The sequence below is a fragment of the Rissa tridactyla genome, chromosome 19 (assembly GCF_028500815.1).
Source record: "Rissa tridactyla isolate bRisTri1 chromosome 19, bRisTri1.patW.cur.20221130, whole genome shotgun sequence".
NCBI lineage: Eukaryota > Metazoa > Chordata > Aves > Charadriiformes > Laridae > Rissa > Rissa tridactyla.
Genome location: NC_071484.1, coordinates 1619088 through 1642628, shown reverse-complemented (window position 1 = coordinate 1642628; position 23541 = coordinate 1619088). Strand labels below are relative to the sequence as shown.

Sequence of the window (23541 nt, the reverse complement as noted above, 5' to 3'; positions counted from 1 at the left end):
TACGACTGCTCCAGCATGGGTGCTCCAGGTGCTGCCAGGAGCCAGCTTCAGCAGGATCTCTGCGCAGGCCACAGTTCCTGCGTGGCATCTCCACCTGATCTGGCCTGGGATCCTCCACGGGCTGCAGTGTGGACATCTGCTCCACCATCGTCTTCCCGTGGGCTGCCTGGGCACCTCTCCAGGCTCTTGTCTGGAGCACCTCCTCCACTTCCTTCTTCTCTGGCCTTGGTGCTTGCAGGATTGTTTCTCACATTTATTTTATTTTTTTTTTTCAGTTCATTCCTTGCTTCCTGTGCAGTGTTTGGCCCTTTCTCAAATATGTTTTCATGGAGGCACCACCAGCACTGCTCACGGGCTCGGCGCTGGTCAGCAGTGAGTCCGTTTTTGAGTCGACTGGAACTGACCCTCTCAGACGGGATTTTTCCCACAGAGACCACCCCTGCCACCTTCCTCCCCCTGCTACCAAAGCCTTGCCACCTATGCCCAATCAAGTGGGTCCAACGGAGTAGGAGGCACAGTCAGATGAATAAAAATTGCCACAGCAAAGATCCCGTCCCGGCTTCATTAAGGGACAGCTGTACCTTTGACTCATCTTAAGAGAAATGGTACTATTAGTCACGCTTAAAGATTTGGAATGAACGCTGCAAAAATGCAGCCATCTGATGTCCTTGGTAGATCCCTAGATCCCTTGGCAAGTTGACCAGATAGAGCCAAGAATGGGGACTTCCTTAATGTTATTATCATCAGATCTTAAGTGCTATATTTCCCATTCCCCTGGGCCTCTTTGACCCGCCAGGGCACTTTCCCAAAGGATTCTGCCTGGCAGGTCCCCGAGGGAGCACAAAGCTGCTCTCAGGGAGTGCAGGGTTGCAATGTTGCCTTCTGTTTTGCACAGCCCCTGCACATGCCAGACGCGAGAGCTCTCCCAGCTTTGCTCCAAAACCCCAATAAGATCATAGCTCTGCAAGTGCGCACAGAGTTTTAAGTTGTCCGGCTTGTGTCCTGGCTCAGGCTCTTTGTCTTACACGTGCCTGGGGTCAAGCTGGAAAGGCAAGTTGGTGAGCGTACTGGTTTTGCCTGGGAGGGAGTCACGTTTCCTCATCGTGGCTTGTGTGGGGCTGTGTTTTGCGTTTGTGCTGAAAATAGTGTTGAAAATTCAGGGTCGCTTAGGTTGTTGCTGAGCAGCATATACGCCACGTCAGGACCTTTTCTGCTCCTTAGGCTGCCCCGCCAGCAAGTAGGCTGAGGGCGTAAGAGAATTTGGGAGGGGACACAGCTGGGACAGCTGACCCCAACTGACCCAAGGGATATTCCATACCATATAACGTCATGCTCCACAATAAAACTGGGGGGCAGTGAGGCCGGTGAGAACTGTCGTTCCTCGGCGACTGGCTTTGGGGCATTGGATCTCTTAGCTAGCTGTAAGCAATTGTTTTCTCTTGCACAACTTTTCTTGGTTTCATTTTCCTTTCCTGTTGTTGTTGGCTTGTTTCCTGCCATTTTTCTTTAATTATTAAAGTGTCTTTATCTCGACCCATGACTTTTCTCACTTTTACCATTCCAATTCTCCCCCCCATCCATCTTGTGGAAGTGAGTGAGGGATCGTGGGGTGCTTACCTGCCGGCTGGGCTGAAACAACAACAGCAACAACAGTGCGCCAATGAGTAGGTCAAGGCCAGGGTGAGGTCTCGTGACAATAATCAGGGTTCAACAAAGTCCAGCGCTGAGCAGGTGTGTTGATGGCGATGAGGCAGGTGTCAGGTCAGGCTGGGGAGTCACCCGCATGTCAGGGTCCAAACGGAGAGCAGTGGGGTCCATGTCCAGACACAGGCACTGGTGTGTCACAACCGGAGATGTAACTCAGGTCGGGGCCAAGCACTGGAACGTAAGCTTGAAAGCTTTTCCCATGGGAAGGAGAGTTGGCTGTGGTTGAAGCCTCCCGGGAGCAACGATCTGGCAATGATCTCAGCAAGGCCAACAACGGGAAGGGGGCATCCCTCAGCTGTGCTACCTCTGAGCTGGGTCTGTCCAACCATCCTGCGTCTCAGAGCAGAGCAACAGCGGGACCTCGGTCCCTTTAGCCCAATACCCATTTGGTGCCAGGTCTCGGCCCCTGCCTCACTCAGCACCAGGCTGATGAGCCATAGAAGTGCAGCTGGCATTGGCATGGCCACGAGGAGCCTCTGGCCCATCCCAGTCCCCAGCAACACTGCGTCATAAGGGGATGGATTCAGGGACAATGGCCTGCCAAGACCGGCAGTCTTTCTTGGCCTTTCTCCCTCTGCATAAAGCAAGAAATAGAGGGCGCCGGAGGCAGGCACTGCATTTTGGGTCTCCGGGCATCTCTCTGCCAGGCCAAAGGCACCACCATTCAGCTGTAGGTGGGATCCTTCTGGCAAAGGCAAGCTGCTACTCTGCAGTGCTCATGGACACACCAGGGGAGAGTCCCCCTGCCATGACCTGCACATGGCCTCACGATGAGGGCCACACAAGTACAGACTGACCCATGTGTGCTCATGCACGTCTGCATGGAACCACCAGAAAACCTGTACGCGCCTGTAAGGCCAGGAAAACACCAGCAACTGTAAACCCCGATGCGACCCACTTTGGCAGAAGAGGACTCAAGTACCCCAGGGAAGGAGTGGGCCCCACACGTGCTGACGGTATTGCCCTGCAGTCTTTCTTGGACTTTCTCCCTCTGCATAAAGCTAGAAATAGAGGGCGACGGATTGGTGGGGAAAGAAAAGGTGTAAACCTGCCACTGTGATGGGAGAAGAGGGGAGTTGTCCTAGCTATCCTTGCCTCAGATGCATGCCGTGGCCCTCCTTGTGGAGATGGGTGGGAAGGTGACGAGGAGGAGGCTGTGGGCTGTAGGCACGGTGACTTCTCCTGCCGGCCCCTCCTTCCATCCTCGTGGCCATCTTCTCTCTGAGCCTTCTCCCCCAGCACAGCTCCATGCAGAGCAAGAGGAACTGCCTGGAGTGCTTGATGGGCTGCTGACTTCCCAGGGCCTCCTGCAGCACTGGGGTCCTCCCATGAGCAGCACAAGCTGGGATGGGCATCTGTAGGGCGTGCTCTGAGGCCAAGGGGAATATTTCTGGGCGGAGAAGCAGCAAGGGAAGGGGCTGATGGGCACTGGCTGTGGAGCCGCGAGGGATGTCTTCCTCAGCTCCAAGGGAAAGGAGGCAAACCAAAAAGCACTGCAGTGAGTCCCACTGCCCACTTTCTCCACCTTTTCCCTTGAGCAGACTGGAGGAGTTGCCGCAGAAGGAAGGAGGACTCGGAGGCACGGGCTTGGATGCAGCACAGCTTTAATGAGTCTAAAGAGGAAAAGGAGGGGGCTGACAGGGAGCACCGGGGGCAGCCACTAAGATGCGGTGGAGCTGCTGCAGGGTGTCCGACTGCCTGCCCTGCGGAGGGAGGGAGACCAACAGGTCGCTGCAAGGCTGGCGTTGGGAGGTGGTGACGGGAAAGGTAAGGAAGAGAGAGAAGAGAGTAGGAGAAGGCAACAATGGCCCAAAGCTCTAAATATAATGCCTCAAAGCTCTATCTCCTTTCCAGCATCATGCCTGAGGTGTTGGGAGGTCCTCGCCTGGGGACGTTGCCAGCAGCTTTAGCAGGGCTGACATCTGTTGCCACAGTAGCGGCTGGTAATGCAGGAGAGGTCGCAGCAGCCAGAGTTGATGGGCACTCCGTCACAGCTGAGGATGCTGCCAACGGCAGCGGAGGTGGAGGATCCCACAACGGTGTTCTGCGGGAAGGAGCTGAGGATGGGGCCAGGCAGGGTCACCACCACGGGGGAGGGCTGGATGACAACGGTGGAGTTCTGGCACTGCCTGACACAGGGCTCATTGCAGCTGTTGGCCAGCGGGGTGGGGCCACAGGGCTGGCAGGGCAGGCAGGGCGGGCAGCAGGGCTGGCACTTGTCGTAGCAGGACATGTCTCTGGGTCAGAGGTGCACCTGAGAGAGAGGTTAGAGTGGAATCATAGCACAGTGACCTGTGAGGATCAGTCTGCAATGATTCAATGACGCCACTGCAATTGTTTCAGTCACCTGCCAAGCCATGCTTTAGAAACTGGGATGGCAGGAAAGAGGGTTTTTTAACCTTGTCCAGACATGGGACTGCAAAGTGTCTATAGGGCCAAGGACTCTGCTGCCTATCTATTAAAAAAGGAACTCCCTCAAGCAAGTCCCAGACACTCTCTGACTCAGACCTTCACCCCTCTTCCCCTTCTCATGGAGATCAGCACCACAGCCCACTATAGGATGGAGGAGTACACATCTGCATGAGCAGGAAACAACACAGGGAAAGGGCTTCTGAATCACCTGGTTCCAAGGAGAAGGAAGAGAGAGATTTGGATGGGAGAGCGAGGAGTTGGGCTGGCTTTTATGGTGACCCTGACCTGCCCTGGGCCCAGAGGTAGCTTCTACGGAAGTGGCAATTGTCTAAGCTGCTCATGATGAACAGAAAACATCCCAGCTAATGACATGGGCTGAGTGGTTGTTTTCCCAATGCCGCATTTTCATTTCCTGGTTTATGCAGACACATTTCCACATCGTGGCTTCTTCTGATTGCTGGAATTGAGAGGCCCCAGTATTTCTAAGGCAGGAATGTGTCAGTGAGGACAGAAGACTCAGCTCAAGTGCTGGATGGGTGCAGTGTAGGCAGATGATGTTGGCTTGGGGCATGCTGGTGGGGTTGCTATGGTTACATTGAAGGGATGGGTCCCAGGTGCTCCCAGTCTTGCAATCCTTGGCTGGTCACCCGAGAGCTTCACTTGCGTGAGGACATGCTGTGTCTTTCTCTTTCCCTCCCTCTTTCCCTCCCTCCCTCCAACACATTGAGGATATTTCTCTGTGCAGGCTGCCTGCTGCACTCCCAATTCCTGAGGGAGCGTTTGAGGGTACATTTTGGCTCCACCCTCAAAAACAGCAGGGGCAGAGGAAGCAGCAGTCCACCTCATGGCTTCCATGGAGCGCATCAGGCAGTGGGACATGCTGATCCCGGGGTTTGGAGTTAGACAATATCTAGAAGCATACAGAGTTATTAATTTACATCAGGCTTTACTCACTACATGAAACTTGTTGAAACTTCAGACTTGACATGCAGAGATATGTCATTTTGTGGTCTGAACATAGTGAGAAAAAACCTGCAAAATGACAAATGGCAGTTATTTTTAAATCCTCTGGGGAAAATTTGGACAGGGATTCAACCTACTCAACATCAACCTTGCAGACAACCAGATGAGTTGCATGGTTACCTCTTTTCTCCAGCTTATAATATGTCCTCTTGTGCTTTTATTGATGGGGATACAGGTGCTGTTTCATGGAATCACGCCAAAGTGTACATGACCCTGGAATACAACACTAACATTTCTGTAGCTTGCTTCACAACTGCATATGCACACCTAGAACTTTACAATCTCTCACTGCAAGACCATTGCCTTTATCTTGATACAGCCTCTGTGAGTCTGATGAGCCGTCTATGAGTCTTGCAGGAGTCTGGGATCACCCTGCCCAGTGAGTTGATGGGCGAGTGTCTGCCAGATGACCATATAGTGGAGTTTGTGTCATCAGGCCCTAAATCCTACAGCTTCTTGCAGTCAGATAAAAGTGTAATTTAGAGGTTAAAGGCATCACTCTAAATGCAACAAACAGAGGAAAGATCAATTTTGAGGCACTGAGGGGTCTCATGTTGGATTACAGTGTAAATCTAGACAGTGACAACCCTGTAAAGATCGTGATAGAGAGGTGCTGCATCACCAGGAACAAGCAGAAGTGGGCAATAGAAACCGAGGCCCTTTTGGAAGATGCAGAAAAGAGTACTGACAGAAAATTTAAAAGCCTTCTTTAAGGCTTTTGATCATGGGCATGCACTGGAAGTACCCCTTTTCTACTGTCCTGGAAGGGCATAGCAACTGTGGGAAAAGTTACTTTGTAAAAATTCTTTTGGAGAATCACAGAATGGTTGAGGTTGGAAGGGACCACTAGAAATGACCTTGTCCAACCACCCTTCTGAAGCAGGGTCAGCTAGAGCAGGTTGCCCATAAGTATGTCCTGATGGATCTTGAATATCTCCAAGGAAGGTGGAGATGTTCAGCCAGGAGATGCAACAACCTCGCTGGGCAACTTGTACCAGTGTTTAGTCACCCTCATAGTAAAAAAGCATTTCCTGATGTTTCAGACTCCGCCTCATGTGTTTCAGCCTGTGCTCGTTGCCTGTGGTCCTGTCATTGGGCACCTCTGAGAAGAGTTTTCTTTGTACCTTCCCTGTCTTCTTTGCACCTTCCCTTCAGTTATTTGTATATGTAGCATATTGGGTTTATATGACAAGGATTTGGTAGTGGAGGGGGTTCCAGGGATGGCTTCTGTGAGAAGATGCTAGAAATTGCCCGTATGTTGGATGAAGCCAGTTCCAGCTGATACAGTAGGTGGTGATACAGTAGCCTTGAACAGCATAGAACACTGGGGTGGAAGGCACCTCAGGCCCTACTGATACGGAGTTAAAAAGAACATGTGCTTCCCTCCTTACTGGAATAATGTAGCTAAGTTTGAAATACTTTGTAAGCGGATGGGTTAAACATCTGCTAGATTTAGTTTGATAAAAGAAGCTTTGAGACATTGTATCCTTGAGTAGAATAGGCAGGGAGAGATGCTAGATATAAGCTAGCTTTGTGAAAACAAGAGTTGCAAACTAAACCAAAAGACAAACTGAGTATGCACAAAGACCGAGTTCAATCAGTGGGCATGGTGAGGAGGACTATCAACGCATGGTGAGGAAGATGCCCACCAGAGGACCCTGGAAGACCACCAATGGACATAGATGCGCATGTGTCAAGGACATTTACATACATTAACGAGTTCTAGGTGGTAATATGAATATGTTAAACATTTCTGGGAAATGTAATGAATATGTATATTCTGATTGCTTATAACCTTCGTAGTTGAGCAATTTGGTGTGCACAGTAAGCGGAGTAATCCCCTGTGTGCCCAGCACTGCAATAAAGAATGCCTGCTTTCTAACACTCCAAAATTGAGACTTAGAGTGCCCTTACTCGCCAGCTTATGGTATCACAGCCAGCTCCAAGATGGACCCACTGCTGGCTGAAGCTGAGCCAATCAGCAAACCTGGTAGCACTTCTCTGATAACATATTTAAGAAGAGGTAAAAAACTACTGTGCAGCAGCAGCTGGGAGAAAGGAGTGAGAATATGTGAGAGCAAACAACTATGCAGACACAAAGGTCAGTGAAGAAGGAGGGGTAGGTGGCATGGGAGCTACAGGCACTGGAGCAAAGATTCCATGGTCCATGGTGGAGCAGATATCCACCCTGCAGCTTGTTGAGGACCCCATGTTGGAGCAGGTAGATGTACCCTAAAGGAAGCTGTGACCCCATGGAAAGCCTGAACAGGTTCCTAGCAGTAACTGTTGTCCCATGCAGAGGAGCCCACACAGGAGCAGGTTTTCAGTTAGGACCTGCGGCCCCATGAGGGACCCACACCAGAGCAATCTGTTCCTGAAGAACTGCACTCTGTGGAAAGAAACCATGCCGGAGCAGTTTGTGAAGAACAACAGCCTGTGGGAATGACCCACTTTGGAGAAGTTTGTGAAGAACTGTCTCCCATGGGCGGGACCCCATGCTGGAGCTGTGGAAGAGCATGAGGAGGAAAAAGTGACAGAGAGAGCACATGATGCAACATATTGCAACCCTGTTCCCCTGTTCCCCTGTGCCACTTGAGGGGAGGAGGCAGAGAAGTCAAGGAGTGAAGCTGAGCCCGGGAAGAAGGAGGGTTGGAGAGAATATGCTTCTAGATTTGTTCTTATTTTCCATTATCCTGCTATGATTTTGATTGTCAATAAATTAAATTAATTTCCCCAAGTCGAGTCTGTTTTACACATACAGTAATTGCTGAGTCATTTCCCTGTCTTTATTTTGACACATGAACTTTTTGTCATATTTTGTCCCCCTGTCCAGTTGAGGATGAGGATTGATGGAGCATCTTGGTGAGCACCTGGCAGGCAGCCAAGGTCAACCTGTCACACATTGATAAGATGCCCCCTGAGCCTTCTCTTCTGCAGGGTAACCGGTTCCAGTTCTCTCAGCCTTACCTCATAGGAGAGATGCTCCAGTCTCTTAGTTATCTTTGTGACCCTTCATTGGACTCTTTCCACTATGTCCATATCTCCCTTGTACTAAGAAGCCCAGAACTGGAACCAGTACTCCAGGTGTCACCTCACCAGTGCTGAGTAGAGGGAAAGGATCACCTCCCTCTACCTGCTCGTAACACTCCTCTTAAATGTAGCCTAGGTCACTGTTAGCCTTCTTGAGGAAAGTGCACATTTCTGCCTCGTGATCAACTTGGTGTCCAGCAGGATAACACAGGTCCTTTTCTGCAAAGCTGCTTTCCAGCTAAGCAGCCTCCAGCATAGAGGAATAACCCTGTCCTCCATCCTGGTCCTCTGATTCTGGCAGTGTGCGGGGTCTGTGTGAGGGCAAACTCCTACAGCACAGGACCACAGGGTCTGTAGTTGTGGGAAGGCCCTTGCCTGTGTGTGGGGAGCAGCAGTGCTGCACAGAGCACAAAGGCCACTCCAGCCACAGGCCTCTGGGAATGCTGAAGGACCTTGGTCCCTGGGGGAAGACACCCCAACATGTGCCCTATGGTTGATATGGTACATGCCCTGTGCCATTCACAGACAACTCATGGATCCTGTTGAGCACAAAATCAGGTCCCAGTTACTGCCATGTCTCCACGGAGCTGGGAATACCTGCTTTCACATAACAACTTTCCAGATCAGAGTGGGGTTGTGGCACTTTTGGGGCCGTAGAGTTCCTGGGCCTCAGGAAAACTGCTCCCTACTTGGGAAAGGCAAGACAGCACAGAGCAGTGTTGTGTGTTTGGGCACCGTCACTGTCCTAGGCCTGTCTTCAGCCAAGAGGGTGTTGGGTTCCCTGGCACAGGGGACAGTGTATGGCCTGCTGTAGCTGATACCAATAGTAACTTGTGAACACCTCAGTTGTTTTGGCAACAGATGGGCCATGACGGATCCTGAAGGATGATAGGGCTGCATGGGGAAGCTGGCCCTGCTGCTCATGTCATGACATACTGACCGTGGCCCCTAGATCAGGAGATGGAAGGAAGTGGCAGGTGGAGTAGGAAATGTGGGCCATCCCCAAGGCTATTCATCCATTCACAGTTCCTGTCATCCTTTGGGATTACCGTCTTCTGAGCCTCCCTGCCCAGCACAGCTCCACCCAAAGCAAGAGGAGCATTCTTTCCCCAAGAGCTTGTGGGACTGCACACTTCCCAGGCCTCCTACATGCCCACGGTTCCTCTCTGCAGGACAGCAGTTGTCAGGATTCCATTTCACATGACATGGTCCATGGCCAAGGGGGTATTTCTGAACAGAGTCACAGCAAAGAAAGGACTGATGGCCATTGGCTGTGGAGTAACCAGGGATGTCTTCTTCAGCTTCAAGAGGCAGTGCCTGAAAGAGGACTCGCTGCAGTGTGTCCCACCCTCCAATGCCTCTAGGAGTGATGAAAGGTTCCCCTGTACCCCCACCTAATTCCTCCTGGAAAGCGATGAGTTTCTCCCTCCACAGTCAGTGTGCAGATGGAAAGACCATGTAAAGGGCACAGGCAGGGTTGCAGCAATTGTTTAATGAGTCTAAAGAGGGAAATGAGGTCACACTAAGTGGAGGCCCCCAGTGTGAGGACAACCAAGAGCAGCCAGAATATGTTCCCCTTTTGCTGTGGTAGAGTTCCCACAGGGCATCTGTTAACCTGCCTAGCAAAGGGAGACAGGCTAGCAGGTCCCTCCAGACTCGCTTCTGGATTCCTCACAGCAGGCTTTGAGGGGGGCATCAGACAAGAAAGAAAAGAGAGAAAAAGGGTGAGTGGAAGACAGGAAAGGTAAACATTGGCCATGTTTTCAGAGAGCCCAGGATGCTACCTTTCAGCTTCCCCTTGCAGGGCAAGCCAGAGTTGGTCAGCTGCTCTTAAAAAAATGACAAAAAATTTGACCCTCCGACCAGCATAACGTTCTGAGTTCCAGGGGGTCCTCGTACGAGGCCATTGAAAACAGCTTTAGCAGGGGGGGCATCTGCTGCCACGGTAGCAGCTGGAAATGCAGGAGAGGTCACAGCAGCCAGAGATGATGGGCACTCCATCACAGCTGAGGATGCTGCCAACGGCAGCGGAGGTGGAGGATCCCACAATGGTGTTCTGCGGGAAGGAGCTGAGGATGGGGCCGGGCAGGGTCACCACCACGGGGGAGGGCTGGATGACAACGGTGGAGTTCTGGCACTGCCTGACACAGGGCTCATTGCAGCTGTTGGCCAGTGGGGTGGGGCCACAGGGCTGACAGGGCCCACAGGGCTGGCACTGATTATAGCAGGACATATCTGTGGGTCAGAGATGCACCTGTGAGGTAGGAGAGGAAGGAAACAAAACATGAGATGTGTGAGGAGCAGCCTGTCACCACACCATAGGGAGCCAAGGCACAGACAGTTCCAGGAGGTGGAGTCTGTGCGGAGATTTGCAATAGCTTCTTGGCTTCATCGTGCCATGGTCCCAAAACAGCCACCAGGTATTTTGTGGCTATTTCCTTGCTTATAGCCCAAAAGCCACCTCAGTACATTTCCAGCCTCCCTCCATGCCTAACCTTCTCCCCACTTCCCTCTTGTGACAAGCAGTCCCAAGATCTGGCATAGAAGAGAACTGGTATCAGCTGAGAGAGCCATTGAGGTGAGAACTCCTTTTAGAGAGAGTAGAGAAGGAGAAGGGTCTTCAGACTCACCTGACTCCCAAGGAGAAGGAGGCAAGAGGAGTGGATGAGAAAGCAAGGAGCTGGGCTGGCTTTTATCATGCACCTTAACTGCCCCGGGCTGCCAGAGGCATCCCTTGCAGAGGTGATTGTTTGCTGACAAGCTCATCTTGAATGCAAACCATCCCCACTAATGTTATGGGCTGTGTTTTGGCTTCCTGGATTGCTGTCTTTCCATTTCCTGCTTTATGCCAGGCACATTCCCCAGTGGGGTCATCTTTAGCATGACACGATGAGAGGCCCAAGCATTTCCAGTGCAAAACATGTCAGCATGGGTAGAGGACTTAGCTTAAATGCTGGTAGAGTCCAGTAAAGGCAAACCATGTCAGCCTGGGTCACTCTTTTGGGGCTCTTTGTGGCCCCATTAGCAAGAAGTGGCTCAGCTGCTGGGTTTGACTGTATTCACCTAACACTTCTGCCAGGAAAATTCGGCTGGCCTGTTTTGCGTTCTCCTTTTCTGTGCCAGGGAGAGGGGTGTGTGTCCTATGTCTAGGGCCTTGTCCTTCTCCAGAATGCTGTAGCCCTGCTGCAGTCATCCCCAGATGTCCACAGCGGAGTCCACGGTTTCTTGTGTTCCTACGTGTGTTCTTGTCTTGTGTGCACTTGTGCACAGCTGGGTTTGTGTGAATGCACATGGATGCAAAAATTTGTGGAAGATTCCATGCTGATTTGCGTGAGACTGTGTGCGCATGTGTATGCATCCCTCTTATGAGGGATTGTTCTGCTCTTCTTCAGTCTTCCTTTTCCTAATGCTCCAAAGCTCACACTCTGCTGCTGATGATTCCAGGCCCCAACAAGCAGTTTCACACTAGTTTAGATCTATTCTGTGTAAACAATATTGGGAATGCCTCAGTATGATTGGCAGTCTCCAGCTCTCCCCAGATCTAGGGAGTTCAGCAGAATGGAGTTTGCTTTATGGACAGGGAGAAAGGCTGAAAAATACTGCCAATTTCATCCAGGCTATGTCCAAGTGGGTCTGCTTCAAGTGCAGTGACAGTGGTGTCTGGTGTGAGAAACAGCCCTGCCTCATGTCCAAGTCAATGTCAGATGTACCTGTGCGGCACATCAGCCTGATGCTGTGACAGGGGCTGAGACCTTGGACTGAACAGGTACTTGGACTGAATTAAAAGAACATGGTATAGGGAAAGACTGAAGTGCACAATGGATATTTGTCCTCAGTTTTTACTGATATGGCTCCTCCTCAGGCCCATCATATACATGAGCCTCCTAGGAGAGACTCCCTGGGAATGAAGCAGCGCCCACAACAGAATAAAGAATTTAAGGAGCTCTTACTACCAATTGAACATAGATTACACCGTGGGACCAGCTGGAATACATCCAGGGGTGTTCAAGGAGCTGACTGTTCAGTGTCCACTCAGTCTCTAAAGAAGCTCTTAGAAGCCTTTTCCAAACTCACGGAGGTCAATAAAGTGACTGAGAGCAGCTCACATGGGTTTACTGAGGGAAAATCAGTGGACCATCCCCAAGGCTATTCCATCCATACACACTCCTGCCAATCTTTGGGGACATCTTCTGTCCTCTCCTCCTGCCCCAGCAGAGCACTGACCAGAACAGGAGGCACCCCACTCCCATAAGCCTGCAGGGTGGCTTGCCTTCATGGCTTGGCAAAGAGTCCTAGCTGCCAGTTGAGGACAGCAGAGGATTTTGCAGGACCTCTGTCTGGGCAGAGGTACTGCAAGGCAAGGGGCAATGGGCAAAAACTGAAACACAGGAAATTCCATCCCAATATGAGAAAAAAATTCTTTACGTTGAGGGTGACAGAGCACTAGAAAAGTCTGCCCAGAGAGACTTCTTCTCTGTACATATTCAAAACCCGCCTGCATGCTTTCCTATAAACCTGCTCTAGGTGAACCTGCTTTAGCAGGAGGGTTGGACTAGATGATCTCAGAAGGTCCCTTCCAACTTCTGTGGAGTTCCAATTCTGTGATTCTGTGATTCTGTGATTGCCACTTGCTCTGGGGCAGCTGGGGTTGTTTTGCATACTGCCACAGGATAGTAGCCCAAAGACACACCCCTGCAGTGTATTCCAACCTCCCATTCTACTGAGAGTTGTGAAGGGTCCCCTTATACCATCATCATATTCCCTGCCATGATCAAAGCCATTCTTCCTGGGCAGCTTGGGAGGGCATACATGGATGAAAGGATGACTCGGAGGCCCAAGCTGGGATGCAGAAATCTTTAATGAACCTAAAGAGGAAACTGAGGTCACTCCAAGCAAAGGCCCTCAGTGCAGGGATCAGGAGGGGCAAGTGAGAGACTGCCCCTTGGCCATGGTGAAGCTCATGAAGAGTGCAGAGTGGTTTTGGAACCTCTAACAGCCCAGGAATAAGAAGGAAAAAATGAAAAGAGAGGAAAAGAGGTAGGTGGAAAAAAAGAAGGAAAGACATGGGCCATGTTTTCAAAGAGCCCAGGCTGTCCCCTTCCTGACAGAGTTTTCAGGAGGAGCTATAGATGGTTGATTCCTGTGAAAGCAATGGCCTGAAGATTTATCATCTGTCCAGCACCATATGCAGAGATCTTAGGGAGGCTCCCTAAGAGATATGCACAGCAGCTTTAGCAGGGAGGGCACCTTCTGCCATAGTAGCGGCTGGAAATGCCAGAGAGGTCACAGCACCCAGAGGTGATGGGCACTCCATCACAGCTGAGGATGCTGCCAACGGCAGCGGAGGTGGAGGATCCCACAACGGTGTTCTGTGGGAAGGAGCTGAGGATGGGGCCAGGCAGGGTCACCACCACGGGGGAGGGCTGGATGACAACGGTGGAGTTCTGGCACTGCCTGACACAGGGCTCATTGCAGCTGTTGGCCAGTGGGGTGGGGCCACAGGGCCGGCAGGGCAGGCACTGGTTGTAGCAGGACATGTCTTGGGGCTGGAGGTGCACCTGGGAGAAAGTAGAGAGGAAGGAGAGCACAAAGGTGGGTGAGGAGTAGCCTGGTTACTCTGTTACAAAGGAACCAAAGCCACCAATGAGTGGGAGGTTGTAGACTGTGCCAGCAGACAGATGGTCTTCATTGCCTCATCCAGCCAGAGCCCTAAGAAGAGCAGCTTGACCCAAGGAAGCTCTCTCCTAGTGCATAAATCAAAAGGCACCACAGTCATGTCCCAGCCTCTCTCTAAGTTGACCTTCTTCCCTCTTCCCTCTGCCGTGACAATGTGCTCCAAGACCCAACATATGCCAAAGCCAACATCAGCTGAGATGTCCATGAAGCGGAGATCTCTCTTTGGAAGAGAAGGAGGAGGGGTTTCAGACTCACCTGGTTCCCAAGAAGGAGGCCAGAGAAGTGGATGAGAGAGCAGGGACTTGCGCTGGCTTTTATACCTGCCCTTCATTGCCGCAGCACCAGAGGCATCCTTTGCAGAGGTAACAATTTTTGCACAAGCTCATCTTGAATGCAAACCATCACAGCTAATGATATGAGCTGTGCTTTGGTTTCCTGCACTACTGCCTTTTCATTTCCAGGTTTGTTCCATGCCCATTCCCCAGTGAAGGCTTCCTGTGATCACTGGGATGAAAGGCCCCAGGATTTCTAGGGCAGGAATGCAGCAGTGCGGGTGGAAGAGACAGCTCAAGTGCTGGACAGGTCCAGAGCAGGCAAGTGACATCAGCCTGGGTCACTCTGTTGGGGCTGTTTGAATTGTTGTTCTCAGGAAGAAGCTCAAGCCGTCCTCAACTGGACGCCCAAGGGCTCCCATGAATAAGGGCACGCTCTGTCCTTGTCTTTCCCTCCATCCTAAGCTCACCCCAATGGTCATTTGTTGTTGCCTCCCCAGGATCTGTGTGTTGTGCTGCTAGGTTTTGACTCCATCCTGCCTAACACTGCCCTCAGGAAAAAACTGTGGCCTGTTTGACTCTACCCCACTCTGTGCAGTCTGTGAGTACACAAAAAAATGGCATGGGCATGCCTGGGGCCTCATCATTCCCCAGAATGCTGTAGCCCTGCCACTGTTTTCCCTCGCTGTCCTCAGCAGAATCCACAGTTGGCTGAGTTCCTGTGTGTGTTCCTGTGCTGTGTGCTCTTGTGTGCAGCTAGGTTAGTGGGAATGTATGTGGGTGGAAAAATTTGTGCGTGGTTCCACAAAGGTCCACATGAGCATGTGTGTGTTCCTTTGTGTCTCTCCTCACAGACTGCGTTGCTCATGGCAGGGACACTCTCCACTGCTCTGTTCATGAGCACTGGAGAGCAGCAGGTTCCCAGTGACAGCTGGAGCCTGAGTGCAATGAGTGGTAATGGCACCAGCCTGCTAGAGCTCTGTCCAGGAAAGAGGCACTGAAATGCAGTCCCTGCCTCCTTCGCTTGCCCCTCCAAAGCTCATGCTCCACTGGTGATGATTCCAGGCCCCAACAAGAACCATATCACATCACTTTGGATCCTTAGTATAATTCAGTATAGCAACATGGGGAACACTTCAGCATGGCTGACAGTCCTCGCTCCCTGCCTCTCCAGGCCATGACATAGCTTCTAGAGAGGTCAAAAGGGTGAGGTTTTCTTTATGGGCCTGGAGAAAGGCTGAGGAATCCTGCCCACCTTGTGCAGGCCATGTCCAAATGGATCTGCTTCCAGTGAAGTGTTGGTGATTTCTGGGGTGGGACACAGCCCTCCTTCATGTTCAAGTCAATGCCAAATGTACTTCTACAGCTCATTGACCTGGTGCTGTGTCAGGCAGGGGCTGAGATCTTGGACCAAGCAGGTACTGAATTAAAGGAGCGCAGAGCCTGATATCACTGTGCTCTGAGTGGAAGGACAGAAGCACTGTGTGTTGTTCAGTGGGAGCCAAACAGCTGATGACCACTTCGATGTTCAGCCCCTAGCACCTTCATGTGCCACATTAGAATCTCAGTATAAGTGCCCAGCAACCCCCCTGGGAGGGAAAGGACATTAGATTCAAGGCCACTCCCCACAAACCCTGCTGCTATGGCACAGGGGTATCCAGAAGCAGCCCTCTTTCCAACAAGGGTATCACACAGTATATAGAATTCCTGAGCCAATCTCTCTGCCTGAATGTTTGCCTGCCTGGGCTCAGGTCCCACATGGAGTGAGTGCAGACAATGTTTTCCCCATTCCCTTTAGTGACCTTGCTGAGAGAAGTGCTAGGGAGCCCTGCCAGGGCAGATTCTTCTCTCTGTGGAGCTGCTGTTTCTGAGTTGAGGCTCTAGTGTAGCCAAAGGCTAGCCCCTTTGCTTTCTCCTGAGGTGATGGGCACCATGGACAAGGGAAGAGCAGGCCATGTGTCTAGCTAAAGTTTCGTAATACCTTTGACCGTCTCTCCCATCCTTCCTTTATGACCAAATTGGAGACAAATGGGTTCAGTTAGAGGATGATAAGGTGGGTGGAAACTTGTCTGGACTACCAGGCACAAAGAGTTGTGACCGTGGAAAATGTGCTGACCAGAATGTCATGGAGGTCAAAAACAGTAAGGTAAAGTTTTGAGCCTAGGGGAGGAACCAGCCCATGCAGTCATACAGGCTAGGGGCTGGCTGTCTAGGAAGAAGATCCACTGAAAATTATGTGTGATTTTAGAAGAAACACAGCTGAACATGACATCACAGTGTCCCCTTGCGCCAAAGAAGACCAAATGTATCCTGATCTGAGTTAGTCACCATGTTGTTATCAGGTCCAGGAAAGTGATCCTGCCCCTCTGGCCCATTTGTGACCAGGTTGGCGTTCCCCAGTCCAGGAAGGATATTGACATACTGAAGTGAATCCAATAAAGGCCACCATTTTGATTAGGAGGCTGGCTAACATGACTTGCGAGGAGAGGCTGAGTGAACTGAGCCTGCTTATCTTGCAGAAGCGGTGGCTCATGGGAGACCTTCTTGCTTTCTACAACTACTTGTTGAGAGGAGAGAGAGAAGAGCGGTGCTGGCACATGGCCCAGCCCCCGGGCAGAGCTGGTAGCAGTGTGTGACAGCAGCAGAGAGGAGATGCTGGGGCCAGAGCAGACAGCCTGGGCTGGCAGTGGACAGTGAAATGTGGGCTGCAGAGGATGGGATGTGCAGGGCTGGTGGGGCTGGCCTTGGTGCTACTGAGTGTGTAGAGCAGGCATCAACTCTGGGCGGCCAGGGCTGTGTCGTTCTTCATGGAGCCTCTCCCCCTCCCTGTCTGTCTGCCATCTCATGTCCCTCTTTGCCAATTCTGAGTCCTCACTCAGTATTCTTGCATTGTGTCCATCAACTCTATTGGTATGAGTTTGCTTGCATATATGGCTACCTTTCAAAATACACACTCTTTCCTTTGTGCATTCAGCAATTATTGCCCTGAATTTAGTCCTCTGTCCTTTACTGTAACACCCACTCTCCCTGCCAGTGTTCCTCTCTCTTTTCATCCATCCATCCATCCATCCATCCATCCATCCATCCATCTTTTGACCCATGTATCCACATATCTACCATGTCTAGCCCCTCTTCCTGCTCTCTGAGAGCCCTCTCTCATCTTTCCCTCTGCTTTCTTCATGTCTGTAGGCACAAATTTGCTTTCCTGCACCTTTCAATTATTCTATACATCCATGTATCCCTTTGTGCATTCAGGGTTCATTCTTGTTCAAATTCGGCCCTCTCTGCTGCACTGTAATACTCCCAGCTCTCCTGTCTACTCTTCGTCTCTTCATCCATCCATCCATCCATCCATCCATCCATCCATCCATCCATGCATCTGACATTCATGCTGTCTCTCCATGCATCTATATCAAATTTCTTTCAAGCCATTTCCCCTCACTCCACAAAACCACATCAGGATCACTCTCTATCCCTGTCCCTGTGGCGCATGTCCCCATCTGTTCCGGTCCAGCTCTGTTTCACTGGCACTTTTCCCAAACATTTCTCTGTGAAACACACCATCAGACATGAATGATCTTTGGTGATTTTTGGCCTTTCCTTCTCCTTTCTCAGCAGTGGCTGTGGGCAGAGCCCAGGTGCAGAAGGAACCATTGTCAGAGACCACCAAGCACACCAGAATCAGCATCAACTGCTCACACCCCAACAAACAGTCCACTGAGTTCATCCACTGGCACCATCTGCTCCCTGGCTGAGGCTCCAAACTCCTTATGAGCCTTCTAAAAGGTTCCAAACTGCTGCTGGACCCACTGGAGCAGCTGTCAGTGGTGGGTGACCACTGGTCCAGCACCCTGTGGCTCGCCTGGCCCTGACATAGGGAAGTTGTGGAAGTGCCTCAGGATACACTGGTGCAAGAGCATAAACTGACACAGGCAGGGCTGGATGTGTGTGGTGGAGGCAAGGGGACAGTCCCAGCTCAGCCCTCTCCCACCTGGGAACACCGCCAGTCTGCCCAACGGGGCTTCCTTCCCATGCCTGTCCCTGGAAGAGGGAAAGTTCAGCACTGTCCCCGACCTCAGCTGGGGCATGTCGTGGCAGCCATAGTTGTATTCCAAGGGAACTCCTGGCAGGTTTGCAGTCATTGGAGAGCAGACGGCAGCCCACTGTCCTTCTGCCACGGCCTCGACTGAACAACAGGACAGTAAAGGACTTGTGGGAGCGTGGCTGTGAATGGGGGCTGGTGTGCCAATAACGTGCTTCCTGCAGTCCCTGCCAACTGTGTGAGAAAGGCCCTGGGTGAGAAGAGGCAGAGGAGCCCTGCTCCAGGCAGCAGACACCAGAAGACATGAAAATCAAGTAGGCCTTTTGCTTGCCTGGGTATTGAGGTTCTGGGGCCCAGGGTGGGAGAAGCATCTGGAGGCTGTGGGTAATGTGGGTAAGTGAAGGGACGCAGAAGGACTGCCTGCACAACAGAGAGCTGTGTTGCCATGTCCTCCCCCTGCCAGAGTGAGGCAGTGTGTCTGTCCCTGTGCAGCTGGTTTCTGGAGCAGATGCTCTTCACAGAGATGTTTCTCTTCAGGTTCCTCTTCTATGGCCAGAGGAGAAGGGAAAGAGTGTGTGACACCTGGGTCCAAGGCACTTCAGTGTGTGCCTGGTCCTCTCTCCATCCAGACAGTCCCAGGGACAGGGTGGACATGGGTGGGTGCAGGGGTGCCTTCTCCCTCTCCTGCAGAGCTGGGTGCAGGCCTGTGCAGCTGGCTAGGTGGTGGGTGTCAGGAGAAGTTCTCGAGGCATCCCTGTCCCTTAGAGGGACAGTACTCAAACCATGATTCTTTTATGTCTCTAGAGGGCTGCCTTGTGGTAGAGGTTGGGGGGAAAGGCCCAAAGAGGCCTGGCTGGAGCAGCAGGGAGAGAGTTTTACTCCACCCTCTGGGCTGTGGGCTTTGATCTGGCAGAGGTAGAAGAAGAGGTGAAGGTGCAAGCCTCAGGTCCCTCCTGCTCGTAGGTCCCTGGGCACCCCGTGAAGACAGAGCGTGACATGGTCCTGATTTTCCTGTCAGCCCTGGTGGGACTGGCTGATTTTGGTGGATGTGACTTTCAGGCTGGGGAGAATGAGGCAAGAGTTTGCACAACTGGTGGTGGAAGCAGAGAGATGTGAGTTCTGACTGTGAATCTGGAAGTGTTTCCGTAGGGAGAGCAGAAGCTGCAGTTGGATATGGCAAATAATCTGGGAGATGTCAGGAGTAATGGGCATCAAAGAAGGAATAAGATAAATAATAAATAATAATAATAAATCAATTTGCAGGTACTGGTAATTCTTGAATGTGCTGCTAATACATACGTAGCTGAAAGAAGGAAAGATACTGGGGAGTGGAGCGATGTGGCATCACCAGCAGCACCAGACCCAGTCCCATCAGATGTTGCTGCAGGTGGACATATGGAAACCACAAGTGGAATCAGGGAGGTTCTCCTCTGCACTGTCTGTGGAGACCTCACACGTGTTTCTGCATGTGCAGGATGCTGAGCTCCAGGATAGCACTGCCTATTTATATGAAAGAAAGAAACCTGACTTGGAGGTTATACGGTAAACAAACCAAACTAGGTTTGTAAATGCCCTCTGCTTAAAATAGCCGGTACACTGGAGTGAGTACTTAGGGCAAGTAACCTATCCTTGGGCACAGGTCTGGCTGCAGGTCTAAGAGCCAAGTGGCCAGGACAGAGGGACACAGGAGGTTGGTGAATTGCCTCCAGAAGGACCACTGCTTCCAGAAGGGAGAAGCAGATGTTCAGTCCAGACTTATTCACTTCACTTGGAGAGCTCTACACGCAGGATAAATTAATCCTACGCCGTTAATAAAAGTGTATCTGTCATGTTGACGCCTCCTCCTTCTGAAGTGGTCACATGGACTCCACTGTCAGTGTGTAGAAAGAAGAGCTTTGAGAACATGATTCATCTGTTCTGAAATGAAAACCAGGAGAGGAAAAGCATGTGCCCTTTGGAAGTGCTGGTGTCCTCCCAATGAGTGTAAAAGGACACTTGCTGCCCAGCCAGCCTTTCACAGCTCTGCAGTTTGGGGACTATGCCAATCCTATTAAAGTAGTTCCACAACAAAGCCTGAAATGGGTGGAACAATGGACTGTTAAAGACTGATGTGGGGTTTTAGATGTGGAAACTCCCTAACAGATCTAGCATTAATCATAGTGATTCGCATATTTTTAATTAAACATTAAAAAGTACATTCAGATACTAGATAGAGAAAAGGAAAAGGAATATAAATATTATTGACTGTCTTATGCTAGAAATAATGGCTATAGGGAGAAATACCAGAAAATGCCAAATTTTGTTTTGAACCAGAGCATGATTTTCTGAAACAGCCACAAGAATGGGGCATAAATCCATCCAGAAAACATCTGACTAAATGGAGAAATACATGTCCATTTCCTAAAGCAGTGGGCAAGCTGCCGGGAATTCTTTTGGGGCTTCAGATGAATCCCTGACAAAATGAAGCACTTTTTATACTGGAATACAAACCTATGCGACTATCCAGTGTTCTGTTGGAGAGCTGCTTCTGGATGGGGTTTGTGAGCCTTTCCAAGTGGTGGTCTTCAGAGCACTGGGAGGCATTCTGAGTTTACCCAGGAGGGAACAGAGGGAGGTGGGAGCATTAGAATCAAGGCTCAGCCCAGCCTAAGATGGCTGTGAGGTGACTGAGATGAGCTCAGTGGGGAACTGGTGGCTTCTCACTACCTGTGATGCCCAGGTGCAGTTACGCTTTGGTGAGGACTTTCTGTAGGGTGTAAGTCATGGGAGGGAGGGGATGAACCTCTTTGCTCCCACCAAGGCCCTTTGAAAAGCCACTTCACTTTTTCTGGAAAGTGAAAGCCTGCCCCAGAGCTTGCTTCACTTCTTTGTTCCTGAGTGTGTAAATGAAGGGGTTCAACAAAGGAGTTACAACTGTGTTAAAGATATTCATGAGTTTGTTCAGATCCAGGGAGTTCTGGGCCGATGGCTTCACATACAGGAACATGGTGGAACCATACCAGATTGTGACGACACTGAGATGGGCAGAGCAAGTGGAGAATGCCTTTTTCCGGCCATGAGCTGACTGGATTCTCAGGATGGAAGAGATGATGTATATATAGGAGATCAGAGTGACCACACAGGAGGCCACCACAACGATTATGGAGACTAGGAAGGTTGCCATCTCCACGGGCCACGTGTCACTGCAGGAGAGGGCGAGGCAGGAGTCTATATCACAGAGGAAATGATTGATGACATGTGGCCCACAGAAAGTCAGCCTGGATGTCAGAAAGGCCAGCAGCGAGACGGACAGAAAGCCTCCCAGCCAGGAGCTGAGCACCAGCCGAGCAGAGAGGACACTGCTCATGAGGGAGCTGTATCTCAAGGGGTAGCGTATGGCTAAGTAGCGGTCATAGGCCATGACAGACAGGAGAAAACACTCAGTGGAACCTAAAGAGAGAAGAAAGAACAACTGGAGGATGCAGACGTTGAAGGAGATGGTCTGGCTACTCCCCAGCATGACTCCTATGGCTTTGGGAACAACACCCGTAGTGTACCAGATCTCCAGAAAGGAAAGATTACAGAGGAAAAAGTACATTGGTGTATGGAGGTTCTTGGTCATCCACACGAGGGCTATGATGGATGCATTGCCTGTTAGTGTCAGTGAGTACGTCAGTGCAAATACCACTACAAGGCAGACCCGGAAGTGCCACGTGCCTGGGAAGCCAAGAAGGATGAATTCTTCCACACTTGTCCCATTTTCCATGTTCTCCCAGGAGCTGAGGTTCATCTGCAAAGACAGGAAAGTTTCTGTGAGAGTCTGCATGCCTGTGATGGTCCTTCAGATGTCACTAGTAGTGAAATAAAGCCATCATCCCTGTAAAAAGTGTTGTTGCAGAGCACAGAAAAACAGCATCTACCCTAAGTTAGAATTGTCAGGGAAATCCTTTGCTGCAGAAACATGTTTGGACAACTAGATCTGACCATGCCTACACCATCAAATGAACCTGGAGAATTATCAGATCAAGCACAGGCATCTCCTTTAGAACATGTGGAATGCAATCATTTCTGTGAGATGAAAATCCCATTTAGGAAACTATGGATAGCAGGCTGAGGGTCTCCAGCTATGTGAAAAGCTGTTGCAGTGAGGAAGGGAATAACATACTTGCACTCCTTAGGGCAGGAAATAACGAGTTGTGATTTCAGGAAATGAGACTGAGGGATCAGAAAACCATCATGATAATGTGGTACTGGAAGAGATTTTCTCACCTCTTCTAGGTCAGTTTATCACAATGGCTTCTGATTGAGATGGCAGCAGCACAGGCAGCAGGCTAGTATGACACTTATTACTGAAGGACTCGTGGCCTTGTATATTTGCCTTCTTCCGAGTCTCAGCACAGGAAGCTTTTGCAAATACCTCCATTACTTCCACTGACGTCTGCTTCTCAGCATAGCTGCTAGGGTTAAGATTCATCTTTTTAAAATTTTGCCACTTCAGAGTCAGAGGAATGATTTCTGCTGACCAAGTTGAAAGACCTACAATGAATTACTCTTATCTCAGCTCCTCATCTCACCCTCCTTCTTTCTCAATGTACAGAGAAAAAGCACTAGGGAGATATGGCTCATCTCATCTAATATACACGGCTAAAATCCATCTAGAAGTGTCAGATTGTCCCTGAGGACTAGAGCAGGAGTCTAGCAAGAAGGTCAGATGGGTAAGTCAGACAGCTCAACTTGGGCAGAGGTACCCATGCCTCAGTGGTTGACAGCAAAATCTTCTGAGTCGAATCCCATCCAGGGTACCTCTTCCGAGAAGCCAGCCAAAATGCAAGGTGTAATCTATGCCCTCCTTGCAGACAAGGGAGGATTATTGATCAGTTCTTTAGGGGAGAACCGGTCTCATGCTCAGATGGGTATCTAAGATAGATGGAGCTGAACCACTATCTGAAGGATCCCTTTATCTCCTTTCCTTCTCTTTAGGAATTTACATATCAGAAATCTCATGTGGGTGAAGAGTAGAGAAATCCCCCTTAACCTTGCTCTCTTTAAATGTGCAAGGCATTGAAAGTCAATGCTAGAGGTCTTGGGCAGGCTTCACTCACCAGCTCAGCTAATGGAAATGATCCAAACAACATCTCTTCATGCACCATCCTCCAGATGAAGCCATGGTCTCTTTGGCTGAGGAAGAACATTGGAAAGAGGTTAATTTATTGGAGAAGCTCTGGGTGCAGTGATGTCAGGAGAAGTGTGGCTGAACAACTCTCACCATGTCGACTCAATTCAAGCTTACCTTGCTTCCTCTCCATCCACCTGGTAGATATTGACAGCTTGTGCTCCCAGTTTTCTTTCCCCCTCACAGCCACCACTGTCCTTCCACAAAGAGGTGCCCATGTGTCACAC

The 23541-nt window shown here is 50.6% G+C and overlaps 3 protein-coding genes across 3 annotated transcripts; all 3 read right to left on the bottom strand.

Moving 5' to 3' along the window:
• Positions 1-3613: 3613 nt before the first annotated feature.
• LOC128919494 (feather keratin Cos1-1/Cos1-3/Cos2-1-like) lies at positions 3614-12448 on the bottom strand. Its single transcript, XM_054224792.1, is given in 4 exon segments — positions 3614-3961; positions 10803-10890; positions 11883-11947; positions 12443-12448. Coding segments are annotated over 4 exon segments (507 nt in total).
• A 955-nt stretch (positions 12449-13403) lies between these two features.
• On the bottom strand, positions 13404-14179 carry LOC128919372 (feather keratin Cos2-3-like). The gene is made up of 2 exons (XM_054224667.1): positions 14104-14179; positions 13404-13711 (listed from the first exon to the last, which is right to left on the bottom strand). The coding sequence occupies exons 1-2, from the start codon at positions 14177-14179 to the stop codon at positions 13404-13406; spliced, it is 384 nt and encodes a 127-aa protein (XP_054080642.1).
• A 6801-nt stretch (positions 14180-20980) lies between these two features.
• On the bottom strand, positions 20981-23333 carry LOC128919371 (olfactory receptor 6F1-like). Its single transcript, XM_054224666.1, has 2 exons — positions 23244-23333; positions 20981-21931 (listed from the first exon to the last, which is right to left on the bottom strand). The coding sequence occupies exons 1-2, from the start codon at positions 23331-23333 to the stop codon at positions 20981-20983; spliced, it is 1041 nt and encodes a 346-aa protein (XP_054080641.1).
• Positions 23334-23541: the final 208 nt, after the last annotated feature.